The sequence below is a fragment of the Phocoena sinus genome, chromosome 17 (genome assembly GCF_008692025.1).
Source record: "Phocoena sinus isolate mPhoSin1 chromosome 17, mPhoSin1.pri, whole genome shotgun sequence".
Taxonomy (NCBI): domain Eukaryota; kingdom Metazoa; phylum Chordata; class Mammalia; order Artiodactyla; family Phocoenidae; genus Phocoena; species Phocoena sinus.
The window spans coordinates 43,147,397-43,165,344 of NC_045779.1; the positions used below are offsets into that span (position 1 = coordinate 43,147,397).

The window sequence follows — 17,948 nt, forward strand, 5'->3', positions numbered from 1 at the left end:
GGGTTTGCGCTTTCAGCCGCGGCTCGCGCCCGTCTCTGGAGTTCCTTTAAGCAGCGCTCTTAAACCCCTCTCCTCGCGCACCAGGAAACAAAGAGGGAAGAAAAAGTCTCTTGCCTCTTCGGCCGGTGCAGGCTTTTCCCCGAACTCCCTCCCGGCTAGTCGTGGTGCACTAACCCCTTCAGGCTATGTTCAAGCCGCCAACCCCAGTCCTCTCCCTGAGCTCTGTCCAAAACCAAAACCCGAGCCTCAGCTCGCAGCCCCGCCCACCCCGGCGGGTGAGCAGACAAGCCACTCGGGCTGGTGAGTGCCGGTCGGCACCGATCCTCTGCGGGAATCTCCCCGCTTTGCCCTCCGCACCCGTTGCTGTGCACTCCTCCGCGGTCCCGAAGCTCCCCCCCTCCGCCTCCCGCAGTCTCCGCCCGCGAAGGGGCTTCATAGTGTGTGGAAACTTTTCCTCCTTCACAGCTCCCTCCCACTGGTGCAGGTGCCGTACCTATTCTTTTGTCTCTTTTTTTTCTTTTTTTCTTTTGCCCTACCCAGGTACGTGGGGAGTTTCTTGCCTTTGGGGAGGTCTGAGGTCTTCTGCCAGCCTTCAGTAGGTGTTCTGTAGGAGTTGTTCCACGTGTAGATGTATTTCTGGTGTATCTGTAGGGAGGAAGGTGATCTCTGCGTCTTACTCTTCCGCCATCTTCAAGGTCCCCCTGCCTTCACTATTCCCTAATGATTAGTTTTGTTGAGCATCTTTTCCTGTGTCTGTTGGCCATCTGTATGTCTTCTTTGGAAAAATGTCTGTTCAGATCCTCTGCCCATTTTTTAATCAGGTTGTTTTTATGATATTGAGTTGCATGAGTTCTTTATATATTTTGGATATTGTGGATTCTCAGTTTCTTGGAAGGAAGTGTAGCCTTGGATCGTTCCAACTATTTGACGTTTAAGCTTCTTTTCTGAAGTTCTTGACAGTTTTTTGGGAAAAAATGACTTCTGGCCCTCATTGATAATTTTGTAAACTTTTTATACTTCCTTTAATACCTTTCCACTCCCTATAAAAGCTATTATAAATTTTCACCACTTTCCTCAACGTTATCTGATTATTTCCCCTACACAGCATACAACTTCCTTATTACCTTAATGAAAGCATTGACAACTTCCCATCCAAACAGGGTCCTGATACAGGACTTTTACACTTACTATTCACCTTCTAGAACACTTTTTTCCCAAGTAGCCTCATACCTTATGTCTCTATGGAATGTCATTTTATCAAAGTGGCTTTTCTGGACTATCCTGTCTTAAAGTGTTCTGTTACCCTGCTTAAGTGCTCTTCAGAACGTCTAGGACCATCAACATACTATATATGTCGTTTAATTATTAGTTTATTATCCTTCTTTTCACAACTAGAAGGCAAGATCCATGAGAACAGTGAGGTTATATTGTTCACTGCTCTTTTCCTAGATCCTAGAATAATATCTACCATATATTTAATTCAGTAAATACTTGTTTAACAAATGAATCTACATTACCTGGATTAAGTCTTTCATCTGCTGATATTGCTTAGGACCAAACCATTTTTATTCATTTATCCATCTCAGTCCATCCCTCCCTCCCTTTCTCCTTTCCTTACTTCCTTCCTTCGTAAAGCAAATATTTATTGAGTGCATACTATATGCTATGCACTACATTTTTACAGGACTCGTTTCATCAATTATAACCTCCTTATTTAATCCTTGTTGTCATATAAAAATGCTAAAATTTCTTTCAGCTTACTCAGTTAACAGAACAAACCTCTTATTTGCAAATCCAATGGAAACCTTTTAATCCTTGATGTTCATTGATTCTTTTTTGAAATTCTTTCTTAACTTCTGGATAACCACTTTCCTTGATTTGTTTTCTGTGGATAGTGGCTACTTCTTTTGAATATCATTCATGGGCTCCTTTCCTCTACACTTTCTTTAAAGATAGGTGTTCTTCATATTTATAGCTTTACTAGGTATTCTCATCTATACCTGTACTTATCCTGTCACCTTTTCTCTGACAGTTTACAAATCTGTAAGATTATCACATACCTGACTTCTTTGTTCCTTTTTTATATCCTTAGGTAACTGTTTGACCTAGATTGTCCATCAGTTGGCACTGATAACATGATAGAATCTTGTGCTACAGAGTAACATTTATTTTCAATACCAAAAATTGCTCTATTCCTAATTTCACAGCTAGTCCCTGGTCATACCTGTCAGCTTTAGCATGTTTTCAAAGTGGTTCACCTGAGCCCCAGGGAATGAAACCGTACTTGAGGTGCAAAGTTATGGATAAACATGATCACCAGGACTCAGGTTTTCTTCCATATAATTCCCTTCTGTATGAGGTTTTCACAAAATATAATTCATTGATTCAGACTCTTTCATTTATCACACTTTTTTTAAAGTCTTTATTGAATTTGTTACAGTATTGCTTCTGTTTTATGGTTGTTTTGTCTTTTTTTTTTTGGCCGTGAGGCGTGTGGGAGATCTTAGCTACCTGACCAGGGATCAAACCCGCACCCCCTGCATTGGAAGGCAAAGTCTTAACCAGTGGACCACCAGGGAAGTCCCCAAACTCTTTAATTTAGTATTTGGAATAGTTTCTTGAACTGAAAGGGTCCTTGGGTCATCTATGAACTTCCTGTCTTCCAAAAAACTTCTTTAAATAATAATACCAAATAATGAAAGAAGTGAAATTAATCAGGACTTTACTTTTTACCTTTTTTTTTTAAACTTTTTTGCTTTTTCTTTGATCTTTATTCTTATATCTTTTCTTTTGTCACTAAGTTGGTTCTTTTACTGTAATGAAATAGTCCACTCAGTTCTTGTGAAGGAAAAGGCATGAAATGGCTTAGCACTTCATGTGGAAAAAGCAGAGGAATTAGGAATTAGCATTTCTCCTCTAATACTAAGGGATAGTTAGAGCTAGGATATTTACCTAAGTCTCCTGGTGCAAAATCCAGGCTCATGCTGTAGAGGCAGTGTCATAGTGTTCTAATGCACTCAGTAAAGCAGTTTATCAACTTAAGTAAATTGATATACTCTGTCAGTAATATAAAATGAATACACAAATGTGTATCTTTTATTCCTAACAAATACTCGTTTATTAGGAAGGTTAACATGGCAAAGCTTTTATGCATTAGTCAGTCTTGACTTTCATCTAATAGCAGTAAACAATTCTTTTGCAGAAGTCTTGGGAAGGTAATAGATTTAACTCAAATTGACTAAAATGTCTACATGTACTGTGTGTTATGTTAAGGGAAATCATAAGTGAATTTATTATCTAGGATGTTTGTGTTGTAAATGATTATAAGTATTTTTTATTATTTTTGTAAATATAATGTATATAGCTGAAAATGTTTTGGAAAGGGAATCATGTCTTAATCACGTTTCTTATGTTATTAAAGTTTTGAGTACACGGTGTTTGTAAAGTACATGTTCAATAAAAAACTTAATAAGGAATAATTGGCTATTCATTTATTTAAGAAAAAGCTAAAGTAGAAAACAATCAGGAAGCAAAAAATAGCATTTAAAAATAAGGATATTTAAACTACCCTATATTTATTTTTTAAGTTATAATCCATATATCATATCACTGAGTCATGAGACCCAAGAAATATTTTATGATAATGTTTCCTTAATTATGTAAGTGTCTATGTAATAATTTAAGTGAGGTAAGAGGTGCCATTAGTTAGTGGTAAGTCACTTTAGAAAATGTTTAATTGTAACATATCTTGACAAGCTGTAGCAACTGAGGGTATGTCTTGTTAGCTGACCATATGACCTTAAATAAATTCTGCATTGCTATAATTTCGACACCTCTTTTAAAACTGTAATTACTGATATATTAATTGCTTGAAGGACAGCACTAGTCTTTGAGGTTACTTTTAGTTTTAAAAGCAATAATTGTTCTGGTTTTGCCTTGTTTATATTTGCAGTCATGTTTTAAGGAATTTTAAAAAACAGTATTATATTTCTTTATACAGTAATGAAAATTTGATGATTAAGTTATTATTAAACCAGTAATATTCAGACGTGAATACTAGTTAGCACTGAATGCTTTTTTTTAAAATAAATTTATTTATTTTATTTATTTATTTTTGGCTGCATTGGGTCTTCGTTGCTGCGCGCGGGCTTTCTCTAGTTGCCGCAAGCAGGGGCTACTCTTTGTTGCGGTGCGCGGGCTTCTCATCGCGGGGTCTTCTCTTGTTGCGGAGCACAGGCTCTAGGTGCGTGGGCTTCAGTAGTTGTGGCTCGCGGGCTCTAGAGCACAGGCTCAGTAGTTGTGGCGCACGGGCTTAGTTGCTCCGCGGCATGTTGGATCTTTCAGGACCAGGGCTCGAACCCGTGTCCCCTGCATTGGAAGGCAGATTCTTAACCACTGCGCCACCAGGGAAACACACACACCCTTTTTTTTTTAATACATGCTGAGTTTATAAACATTTATATATGCACAAAGGCCTATGGAAGGATTAAAAAAGTGAATCAAGCACTGAATGCTTGGGTTTCTAGATATGAAGAAAATATTTCACAAATTTGAAATGAATTATCTATTTTATCATGATTTAATAATCATATTTTTCAGTATAAATTTTATATATTTATATAAATTTAATATATTTTTAATTTATATTATTTTATACATGCAATACATTTTACATTTCCTAATACAAAGCAGTATTTTCTTCCAAAGTAGAAATTTGGTTATAGAGCAAATAAAACTATATGTTGCTCATTTTCATTTCCTTCTCTTCCAGGCATTTCAGCAGTTCTCCTCTGCCAGGAGAATTGATTATGCTTTATATCTTTTTTAATGCCTTCATTCCTCGAACATTCCCACTGCTTAAATTAATATCATGTAGAATTAAAGAAACCCTTTATCTCAACTGTCTGTAAATCAGTTTAGTGCTAGGTGGTTTGGGGAAACAGGGTCAGCACTTTTGGCTTATTTATGTTTGTAGAATACACTGCATCTGTTTCCAAATTGTTAACCCTCACAATTAGCAGTAAAATATTCCTCATTACACTATTTCATATTTGAAATAAAAACCTGCCTGAGACATACTGGATTGTGGGACATAGGGAAAAGAGTTAAGAAGAAGAGGAAAGACACCTTTTTGCTTGTTTCTAAAGACACGTAATGACTAAGGTTATGAAAGAAAGAAAACTGAGGGGGAGTATCTCTAATATTGAACAGTTTTCTTTCTTCATTTTCCATATTGATCTTTGTAAGGTGATTTACCTTGGTGCAAAGTATATATACTTTTTCCTGTAATAAAGCACAGCATCTTTAGAAAGGGAAAGACCAATTCTCTTTGCAGAATATTGATCCCTGCCCACCAGTATTGAAGACTGTAAATTAGATGTATATGATCAGGGTCCCTCTCCCCCACTGTTGACACATGTATCACATAGTCTCACACTGAATTCTATTTTTTCATTTTGTCTCAAAGCTTTGCAATACTCACTTTCTTTTATGTTAACTCATCTGTTTGGTTATCATTTTTTGAGAATTAATTTATTGGTATTCTTTTCTCTGTTAATAGTATAGAGGTTTCACAAATTCACACAGAAATGAAATTTTCAGTCCTCCTGCTTTATTTTTATTTTTTCTTGTTCTTTAGACAATTTGACTATTTCTGAATTCTGGCAGCAATAAATAATTTTTCTAAAATGAAAGACTCATTTTATAGCCTTAGCACTTTCTCATTAAAGTTAAAATACTAGTCTTGAAGGCCTCAGAATAGTACATGATCCTGGTCCATCATGGATATCTGAGCATATTTTATGGAGTCCTCAGAACAGTATATTGCCAGTGTTGTAAATAGATGAGGTGCTTTTTATTTTGGGGTGTGTGTGTGTGTGTGTGTGTGTGTGTGTAAAAGGAATAGGTGTGCAGGTAATGATGTGTTATGTTTTGATAATTTTTTCACAGTGATTAATTGTGGGAATGTTTGTCATTACATATTAAGCTCTTCTAGATAGAGTGTACTTTTTAAAATAGATGATATGCTTGTTAAATAAATGGATGTAAAATATTACCTTAAAAGGTTCTGTTTAAGACTTAGAATATGGTATACCCAATTTCAGGTTATGGTCTGATTCCAAAGAAGAAGCAGAGACACATATCTGAGATAGTACCAATGTCATTTGGAATTCTTTTTTTCTATTTCATGAATTTAAATGTGGTGCTTTTTACCCAACATAATCACCATTTAACATTTCTTGGATAACATAAAATTTGAAAGACTATGTATAGCTCACTACAGATTTTAAAATATGTAACCTGAAATCATTCCAAAGTATTTTAAGACAAATTTGGCAAAGCCTTTATTTTATAAATAGCCTGGAACTTTGTGTAGGTTTTAAAATAATTTCAGAATTAGTTACAGATGATTTAAAGTTTGTCATTCTTTCCTGGGGGCAAAATATTTTAAGTCTTAAGACAGGCAGAGTACCACGATGCTGACCACATATTATTATGCAGTTTCCATTGTTTCCAGTCAAGTTGTTGTGGACTGCTCTGTAGCTAGATTTATTTTATTATCCAGGTCTCAATTTCGAAGTTTCTGATTTTAATTTTATTAACTACTTGATCAAGACATTTTGAATGTTCAAACATATGAGAATCTATCTTGTAGCATCCCCTGAGTATCACCATTCACAATTCAAATACTTATTTATATTCCTTTAGTATATATATTTATAGTATGATCTACTTAGTTATTCACTTGGTATTTTTTTCCTTACTAAAAAATAATATGAACCTAATAGTACGATGTGATCTGGTTCCAACTCTGTGTGAGCGTGTCCAACACTACAGGGGGGAGAAAAAAAGACTTGAAGGAAAAATAATAACAATGTTAATAGTGCATATTCCTAGGAGTAGCAAGATGGAAGGTGAATTATGACTGGTTTTGGTTTTTTCCTTTATATATTATATTTTCTAAGTTATTTTCAGTGAGACACTAGTACCTCTCTAATTAAAAGATAAATATTTTCAATTTGTTTTAAAACTAGATACTTAAAAAGAAGTCTGTATTATACTATCTATACTATCAAGTGCTAGTAGAATTGCAAAGTCAAAAATACAAGTCATAGGAACATATTTTCCATCAAATTGGCATCCCAGTAATGAATATTTATGAATGTTTTAATACTGAGTACATTTTTAATGCTATTTCACAAAGTATTTTATCTATAGCCACAATAAAAAAAAGATAGTTTTATCTCATAAATTTATATTAACAATTTTTTTCTCTGGTAAATCAATAAAAGGAAAAAATTTAAAACAAAGAAATTTTGCTTTTAATTCTGAAATGTGAGTACTTTTATTTTTAAATAAAATATACTTGATTTAAAAATAACATATATAAGAATCACCAACTGAAGATATGTACGTGTGTCCTGGGTCTTAACCATCAGAGATTTCTGATTAAGTTGGTCTGAAGTAGAAACCAGGAATCTGTATTTTATATCAGCACCCATATGACTCTGATGCAGATGGTCCAACAGACCATAGTAAATTGTTTATTCTCTTTTTATTCTGCAGTCAGATCTGTGGTCACCTTTAGTTCATTTTCCTAATTTTCCTAATTTAACACATTCTCTGTGGTCTCCAAGATATAATGCATACATCCCAGCAGTTGCACTGTACAGCCCACTAGTACAAGGGTGAGGGAAGAAAAAGTTAGAACTTGTATTTATATTTTTATCTCATTTCCTTAATTTCTACTTTTGTATGTTTTATAATGTACATAATTATTGATATAGTAGTATGTTATAATAAATACAAATATAAACATTTTTAAAAGGTAACCCTTATATAACATGTAAACTGTTCAACATGTTGGTCTCTGGGACACAGTATACGCTATTTATGATGCCATATTAACTGTTTTATATTTCAAATATTAACAGTAGATACCTTACTATCAAGTGACAATTAACTATATTTTTGTTTGTGTTTCTCCCTACCCACTTTTGTACCCATTTTCAGGTGATGCCTTTCCTTGGACAATCAGCTTGCATCATTTCAGCATATACACCCTTTTTGGAAAACAAGTGACACTTTGCCTAGTGGAACCTATGGGTTGTACCTCTACTCTAGCTGTTACATCTCAAAAACTACTCGCTACAGGACCTGATATGAGGCATTCATTTGTTGTCTGTCTGCATGTTGACCTAGAGTCACTTGAGATAAAATGCTCGAACCCCCAGGTTGGTACATTTGATTTATGAAAGGAAATTTAAAATAATGTGATTTAAGAACAATTGTTACTCATTTTGTTGAAGGGTTTCTCTTCTGTTAAGTGTCTTAAATTATTTTTAACAGGGCCATCAAGATCAGAATGGTTAGATTAAGTATTGCTTTGAAGTTCTCTCAAGTTTTGTAATTCAAACTCTTCTGAAAATGTAATGGTGGCAGCATAAATGCATCTTTTGGCTGATGGAATGAAATCAGTTGCAGATGTAAAGTTTTTTAAACGGTGAAGAACTACTTTACTGTCAGACTGGAAGAGTCTATTGAAGTGATCAAATGTAATTTCCAATCAGTTTCTCACTCAAAACTTCTTTTGTTCAACATGCAGTATTTAAAAGAAAAAAAGCACTGTTTACTCTTTTAAAAAGGCATTTTGTTAATCCTTTAACATTCCAGTTGGTATAGGCCAAACATGTTATATTCTACAGTTTTATAATTTAGTATGAATTCAGATCTCCTGGGTTTGTACAAATTATTAATAACATATAATTTAATACTTGTTTCTTTGACCTCAAGCAGACTCTTGTATATTTTCTACACAGATTATCAACGTTGAATAGTATTTGAAATTATATTTTTAAAACAATACTTTTTAGAGTTTTATTGGATCTGTTAGGTCAATGTCGATAAATCTTTGTTTATTCCAGCATTAGTGGTGACGAGCTAGTTTTTAAAGTGTGTTTTTTTAAGTGGGTTCAAATATTATTCATATGTTATAGAGCCTCCTTACTGAAACCATCCTCCTTCTTTCCCCTCTTCTCTCTGCCTTGCTCCATCTACTGTATACTCTACAGTTTGGTTTAACTTTCATATATATTTGTGCATTTTGAAAAGATCGGACCTCTAATTTAATCTTGGTGATGGCCTTATTAAAAAATACATACAGTTAGAATTATGATGAGGCAGTTATACTAAACTAATAGCTTATCCACCATTATAAAAATAATTTCTTTTATAATCAGTAGTAAATTCTTTTGAACAATAGTAAATATTCCATATTAATGGCCATTTGCCATTCTATTATGACCCATAGTAGTATAGAAGAGAATAATTATGAAATGGCTTAACTCCTCTTAGATTATTCTTTGAATGCTACTGCTGCTGGTTGTTGAAATGCATTTCCTAGAGGAAGGAAAACTTGTTGGTTGAATTGTATCTCCAACAAAAGATATGTTGAATTCCTAACTTGTAGTATCTGATCATGTGACCTTATCTGTTAATAGGATCATTACAGAGGTAATCAAGTTAAAATGAATTCATTAGGGTGAGCCCTCATCGAGTTGACTGATAGCCTTATAAAAAGGGAAATTTGGAAGTAGATAGTCACAGAGGGAAGTTGATGTGAAGATACACAAGGAGAGTGCCATGTGAATAGAGGCAGAGATTGGACTGATCCAGCCGCAAGCCAAAGAACACAAGGATTGCTGGCTACCTCCAGAAGAACCAGAGGCAACGAAGGATTCTCCTGAGTCCCAGAGCATGGCCCTGCTATTACCTTGAGTAGGGACTCTCTAATCTCCAGAACCATGAAACTATAAGTTTCTGTTGTTTTAAGCCACCTAGTTTATGGCACTTTTATATGGCAGCTCTAGCAAACAGATTATAGAGAAACAGATTCACCTTCTTTACATCCTTTATCACAGAAGCTGTTAAAAGGGAAAAAATAGATTTAGTTCTGTCATAGCAGCAGAAGCCCATCTCAGCCCATCAGTCCCACTGATTATTCTATATACGCTGGGGAAAAAAAGCAAAAACTAACAACATAAATGAATGTTCCCAATTTGGTTTTTAAATAATTGAATTGCAAAAAAGACTTTAAAACAGCTATTATAATTTTTTTTATGAGGTGTAAAGCAACACTGAATGAAAAACGTAAGAATTCTCAATGGAGAAGTAAAGTATAAAAACAGTCAAATGGGGCTTCCCTGGTGGCGCAGTGGTTGAGAGTCCTCCTGCCGATGCAGGGGACACAGGTTCGTGCCCCGGTCTGGGAAGATCCCACATGCCGTGGAGCGGCTAGGCCCGTGAGCCATGGCTGCTGAGCCTGCACATACAGAGCCTGTGCTCCGCAATGGGAGAGGCCACAACAGTGAGAGGCCTGCGTACCACAAAAAAATCACAAAAAAAACAATCAAATGGAATTTGAGAATTGGAAATACAATACCTGAAAGAAAAAACCATACCATATGGTCTTAGAGGTGACCTGCATGTGATAGAAGAGTCATTGAACTTGAACATTGTGCATAGAAATTATTAAATTTGGAAAACAGAAAAGATATTAAAAATAGGATCGAATCTTCATTGGTTGTGGGACGGAATGTTCAAATATATGTGTAATTGGAATTCCAGAAGATAAGGAGAAAAAGCTGGGGCCAGAAAAATATTAACAAATAATTGTACAAATTTCCCAAATTTGCAGAAAGAGATAGGCTTTTACATATTCATGAAGTTTACCCAGTCCCAAGCATGTTTATCTTGGACACGTTGTGATTAAAATACTAAAAACCAAGGATAAACTTTTAAAAAATCTTGAAAGCAGCTGCAAGAAGATACATTATATATGGCTTAATTTGAATGAGTGCCGATTTCTCATTAAAAACCATAGAGGACATGGGACTTCCGTGGTGGTCCAGCGGTTAAGACTCTGCTCTCCCAATGCAGGGGGCCCAGGTTCAATCCCTGGTCAGGTAACTAGATCCTGCATGCTGCAACCAAAGATCCCGCATGTGACAACGAAGATCCCGCGTGTGGCAATGAAGATTCTGCTTGCTGCAACTAAGGCCCAGCGCAGCCAAATAAATAAGTAAATATTAAAAAAACAAACAAAAAACCCCACAGAGGACAGAAGACATTAGAACAATATCTTTAAAATGCTAACAGAAAAACGCTGTCAAGACAGTGTGCATGTCTCACAGAAATTAAAGTGAAATAAAGACACTGTACATGAAAGAAAACTAGGAAAATTGTCACCAGCACCTCTACTTTACAAGAAATACTGAAGGAAGTTCTACAAGTTAAAAGGGAGTGGTACCAAATGAAAACTTGGATCTTCAGAAATAAAGGAAAACCAACAGAAATGATAAATAGCTTGATAAATCTTTTTTTTTAACTATTTAAAAAAATATGTATGACTGTGGAAAGCAAAATCCGTAACACTGTCTGCTAGACCTTTCAGTGTATGTGGATTTAATATACAAGACAACTTGGGACTTCCCTGGTGGCGCAGTGGTTAAGAATCCACCTGCCAATGCAGGGGACACAGGTTCGAGCCCTGGTCCAGGGAGATCCTGCATGCTGTGGAGCAACTAAGCCCGTGTGCCACAACTGCTGAGCCTGTGCTCTGTAGCGTACGAGCCACAACTACTGAGCCCACGTGCCACAACTATTGAAGCCCATGCACCTAGAGCCAGTGCTCCACAACAAGAGAAGCCACCGCAATGAGAAGCCCGTGCACCACAAGGAAGAGTAGCTCACTGCAACTAGAGAAAGCCTGTGAGCAGCAACGAAGACCCAACACAGCCAAAAAAAAAGACAACTTCATCATCAAGGTTAGTGGGGGATGGGCTAAGGGGACCGAGTGGTTGTCAGATTTCTAAATATCTCATGAAGTGGTACAGTATAAATTTAAAAGTAGACTGTGAAAGTTTTTCTACATATATTATAATTTCCTAGAATAACTACTAAAAAAAAAGCAAAAATACAGAGATATAACCAAAATGCCAATAGATGAATTAAAATGAAATACTAAGAAGTATTCAAATAATCTAAAGAAGTGAAGAAGTGGTAACGGAGTTACATAAAACAGAGGATGGAAACAGAAAACAAAAAATAAAATTGTAGAGCTGATCCTGCCTTAGCAAGAATTACATTAAATGTTATGATCCTAACTGGGAGTGTTTAGACCAGGATTCAGCAAACTAAGGCTTGCAGATAAATTTGGCCACATGCTTTTTTTCACATACTGTGTAAGGTTACCATCATGCTACAACCACAGAATTAAGTAACAGCAAGGGAGAACACTATGTTGCTCACAAAGTCTAGAATATTTACTATCTGACCATTTACAGAAAGTCTTCTGACCCCTGGTCCAACTGCTCCTATTAGGGTAGGAATAAAGCAAGACTCTGCATACGTTGCCTAAAAGAGAAGCACTTAAAATATAAAGAAACAATATAAATAAATGCATAGGAAAAAATACACCATACAAACAGCATAAGAAGGATGGACTTATTTATTTTAATATCAAATAAAATAGACAAAAAGAAAAAGTATTACCAGAGATAAAGAAGGACATGAAAGAAAAATGGACAGAATTAAAGGAAAAAACAGGTAATTCTATTCAATCATATTAGGAAATTTTTATACCATCTCTCTCAGTGGTTGTAAAACAACTAGATGAAAAATAAATAATTGGAGATATAGAATATATGAAAAATACTGTGAACTCACCTTGACCTAATTGACGTTTATAGAACACTGTATTCAACAACCATGGAATGCACATTTTTTTCAGGTGTACATGGTCTCATTATATTAAGAGAATTAAAATCAGTAAAGTATATTATCTAACCATAGTCAAATTATATTAGAAATCAATAATAACTAGGAAAACTGTAAATAGCTGGACATTAAATAATAACTCATATCTGAGAAACCAGATATCACACTTAATTGTAAAATATTGAACTTTTTCCCACTAAGATCAAGAAAAAGCCCAGAATGCCTCCTTCTATCACCTGTTCTTTGTCATATTGGCCATCTTAGCCATTGCAATTAACCAAGCAAAAGAAATAAAAGACACAAAGATAAGAAAAGAAGTGAAACTCTCCCTATTTTCATATGATCAAATATTTTACAGAAGATCCTGGAGGAGTTAAGAAACTATTACTAGAACTAATAAACTTATTATGGTTGTAGGAGACAAGATAAATATATAAAAACCAATTGTATTTTTCTGTACTAGCAGCTAACAACTGGAAAATGGAATGAATCAGTTCCATTTATATTGGTGCCAACAAACATACAGAAATGAATTTAACAAAAGATGTCCAAGACCTCTACCCTGAAAACCACAAAACATTGCTGAGAGAACTTGCACATCTAACTGGAGCAAGATACCTGTTCATAGATTAGGAGATTCAATATTGTTAAGATGGCAGCTGTCCCCAAATTGATCTAGATATTGGGCATAATCAAGTTTAAAAACATTTTCTCCTCGAAAGACACATTAAGATAGCAGAAAGCCAGACACTTGGAAAAAGTATTAGCAACACATTTACCAAACTGTTAGCAGAATATTTATGGAATCCTTTCTGCTTGGTAACCTGAAGACAAAGAACAATAAATAAAATAACATGAATACAAATAATGGGGAAAAGATTAGAACCACACAAGATGTGTGACTGGTCAGTCAACACATGAAAAGATACTCAACATCATTATTCATCAGGAAAAAACAAAATAAAACATGAAAACATACCACTACATACCTATTAGATTAGCTATAATTTAAAAGATGGAGTATTATGAACCAACTAGAACTCTGTATACTACTGATGGGAATGTAAAAATTACATAACAGCTTTGGAAACAACTTTGAAGTTCCTGGAGGGGGGGAAAAAACATACGACCCAGCCATTCTTCCCTAAGTATTTCTTCAGGGAAACAAAAATGTATATCCACTCAGAGACTTTTACATGGATGTATTTAACAGCTTTATTTGTATAGCCAAAAACTAAACATAACCCAAATGTTCATCAGTAAGTGAATTTAACAAGTTAAACAAATTATGGCTTATCCATACAATGTAATACTATTCAGCCATAAAAAAGACTGAGTTATTGATAAAATGCAAGATCATGAAAAAATATTGCCGTCATTACACTGAGTGAAGGAAGCCAGACCAAAAAAGAGTACTTACTGTATAATTCCATTTATATAAAATGTTATAATGTGTAAACTACTACATTGTGACAGAAAGTAGGTTCCTGGTTGCCTGGAGGCAGGGCAGGGAGAGGGAAGGAGAAGGGGGTGGTAGGAAGGATAGACTACAAAGGGATATGAAGAAACTTTTGAGGATAATAAGAAAAAAATTTTTATTCATAGTTTTATATTTAGTAGTAGCTCAGTTCCTATATAATAGACAGCTAACTACTACTTGGAGTTACCTACCAGAGACCTTATATTTTAGAGACTTATTTTAGGAGTCATTATAGCCTTGGGAGGATTGTCCTACTCCACATGTTCTGGTTATCCATAGCTATCCCAGCTGAGAATAAATTCTGTTCCCATTATGATTTTAGCCTGGGACTCCACTATTATTAATCTTTAAAAAAATTTTTTTCTTTTACTTTGAGATACTCAATAGTATGGTGATTTCTGTTGAGTCTTACTAAATGTAGGACTGTGGCTCAAAACTAGAGCTCTGGGATATCTTCTTTAGATATTCACCTTATTTAGAACTAAGCTCAGGTTTTGTTGTTCTTGTTTAAATATAAACCAGTTCTAAGCCAAGTCATCACATAAATAGAACTTATGTTTGGCCTGGTATTACCTTCTTATGTCTGCTCCTTCCTTTTGTCCTTTCCTTGATCACTTGATTCCCACGGGCTCCTTGCTGCTTCTCCCCAAATACCAAGGGCCTTTTTTTTTTTTCTTTCCTGAGAATTAAACCAAGACTGAATGAACCTCATGCCCTGAGAATCCCTTTGCACCCAAAGTGTAATGAGTTTTATTTATTCACTTAATTCTACTTTATCTTCTTGATAAGTCCTGATAAACCAACTTCTGTAAAATTGTTAGCACCTGCTATATCCAAAGTTGATCACCAGGTTGTTGGGAAGTTTAAGTGAGATAGTTATGAAAATACTTTGCAAACTCTCAAATGGTATATGAATGTCATTTTGTTAGTTTAGATTGACTCTGATATAAAATGTGAGATCCTCTATGTAAATTGGTATGAATATCCCTGGTGGAATGTAACAGTATTCCTGAAGGGACAGGAAGTCACAAAACAATATAGGACTCTGAAGAATCAACATGTACTCAAAGAAAAAAGTAAGGAGTAAGTATTCTTTTATATCCTTGTGTGCCAGATTAACCTAAATTTTAATGGTAAGACATGAGACTCCAAATTTCTTTTTTGTAAGTGGTTGCTTTAGCCTTCCAGACTCCCTCTGGGTTCTGTCAAAATTACAAAGGATGACTTGATTTTTTTTTTTTCTAAGTGAATTCAGCAGATATTTATTGAGTGCTACATGTAGGCCAGAAATGAGGGGAGAAAAATTAATAAGATAAATACATGAAGAAGGCCATGCCTACACACATCATAATCCAACTGTTGAAAGCCACAGATAAAGAGCATATCTTGAAGGTATCATGAGAAAAAAATGACACATTACATGCAAGAGAACCAAGATTTTGTTAGCTTACTTTTCATAAGAAACTGTAGTGATCAAAAGAACAACATCTTTAAATCGTGAAAATTAAGAAAATTAAAAGTCTCTCAACCCAAAATTCTAAGTAAAAAAATATATAACATTTATGAATGAAGACAAAATAAAGACATTTTTCGTGTGAAAGAATCTGTCACCAGTAGGACTGCACTACAAGAAATCCTAAAGGTAGTCCTTCATGCTGAAGGGAAATGAAACCAGGTGTTTGAGCAACTTTTCAAATGTTTATTGGCTGTTGAGTTTGCTCTTTTGTGAATTGACAGTTCATGTTGTTTACATTAATTTGTATTTTCCTGATTATTAATAAGGATGAACAGATTTTTCAGTGTTTATTGGCCAGTGAATTTGCTTTTTTATGGTTGATATTTCATATCATTTACTTAATTTTTCTATTAAATTTCTTAGCAATTTGAAGAGCCTCCCTTATATTCTATAAATACAAACCCTGTATCTGTAATGCAGTTATTTGCCTTTAAACTTTATGGCATCTTTGGCCAAAAACGTTTAATCTTCCTTAGTGAAATATATCTATATGTCTCTTTTTATTTTCTGGGTGTCCTGCCTTATAGTGTATCGTGGGCCCAAATATCCATGTGCATATAAGTTCCTAAAATTTCTTTTACTATTTTTATTTTTCCTTTTAAGATTAATGACCCAAAATAAACCTCTTTCTTGTGAGTGGTTTCTCACTGATTAATCTGGGGGCTTTTTTGTTTCTTATTTGTGTTTTTTGTGAAGTACTTCTTATCCTTTTTTGTGCCATGGACTTCTTTGAGAATGTGATAAAAGCCTTTTCCCCAGAACAATGTATATGCCCACTAAATTTCACATACACTGTCAGAAGCTTTATGAACTTTGGATTATAGCCAGTGTATAAGCTTGATTCCATTCAAGTAATTCCTACTTCAGTACCATTCTTTTGTTTATTCGTTAGAGTGACGTCAGAAGTGTTTGCTCTTGTAAGCAATTAATTTGGTTCTTTATTGCTCAGAGCCCTCAAGTAGTTTATATAGTCTAAAATATAGTGCAAGCTCTATATGTAGGGCAGGCCTAGACCAAATTTATTGTCATGTCTGACATTGTTGTAGATCTCTGTATCAACTATAGAGACCTAAATCGCTGTGTCAGTTCCTGGAACTCACTGCCATTAAAAGCCTTAGACGCTGTAAGTATTTAACCTGGTTGAATATTCAGAGAATTTGTTCCTAGGAGTGATTTGCACCAACCTTGCCTTTTATCTTAAGTGTTTTACTAAAGTTACCCAATTCCCTTTAATGTCTTTAGGCACTAGTCTCTCAGACCTTAAAAATTGTGTTCATTCCAAAATTAAATGAATCTTCTTTAATAAGGAATCTTCTTTAATATAATAAAATTTTAATTTCCCCTTACCAATAAATTGGTACATTTTGTCTACCTATAAGGCATTCCCCAAAACATAAAAGTATCTTTGCATTTTTGGGTTTTAAGTTGTAAAACTAGAGAAATAATGTTTTTTATGCTCCTTTTCTATCCATTTTGTCATAGTTTTTATTGCTGTAAGTTCAGTTTTCACCAAGCTAATGGAATTTGGCATTACTGTCTAAGAACATAAGCATTCAGTTCGGACAAAACTGGATTTGTAGTCTTAGACAAATCACCCATTTTTAATTTCTCTGAGCTCCTGATTTTTATTTTTATCTTTTAAACAAAAGTAGACTAAGTGTAATACTCTGTATGAAAAGGATGTTTTTGTTTTTGGCAAAAACTCTTTCTTTTGAAACTGAATTTTAATGATTAGTAACAACCTGTGTGCCAAATGAAATAGCCTTTCTAAATTCATATTCACTTAGAGCTCTTTTTTGTTCAACATGGATCAGTAATTGCTTGTTGAAGTTCCATTCCTGCTTGGTTTCCATTGACATTGTGTATCCATGGTTTTTCTTCTTCATGTCTACCTTTCTGTTTTCTCTTCTATCTGACTCTCCTAATATGCTACAAAACTTGTCATGGCCCCTTTGTCATGTCTTGTTCATTTCCTGTACTTGGCTATTGCTCTTGGTATTCTTATGACTGGAATGGCTTTTTGCACCCACTTAAATCCTATCTATCCTTCAAGAATGTATTTCCTTGAGGTGTGTCTCAGCCTCTCCAGTCCAATTAAGTCTTCTTTCTGATTGGTTATAAGATTAAATGAGAAAATGTATGTGCAGTTAATTTTTCAACAGTAAAATATTACTT

The 17,948-nt window shown here is 34.7% G+C and overlaps 1 protein-coding gene across 15 annotated transcripts in view; it reads left to right on the forward strand.

Moving 5' to 3' along the window:
• Positions 1-17,948, forward strand: part of VPS13B (vacuolar protein sorting 13 homolog B) — an 831,417-nt gene that overhangs the window by 411,178 nt on the left and 402,291 nt on the right. For 14 of the 15 annotated variants that reach the window (XR_004346563.1, XR_004346562.1, XM_032610621.1 and 11 more), the window contains one exon: positions 8,014-8,234. Coding sequence is in view for 13 of the 15 variants with exons in the window: in XM_032610621.1 (XP_032466512.1) it covers positions 8,014-8,234 (221 nt within the window). In the remaining 2 variants the exon portion in view is untranslated. Of the gene's footprint in view, positions 1-8,013; positions 12,426-17,948 lie in introns of those variants that run through there. The other variant, XM_032610626.1, reaches the window with a different exon arrangement.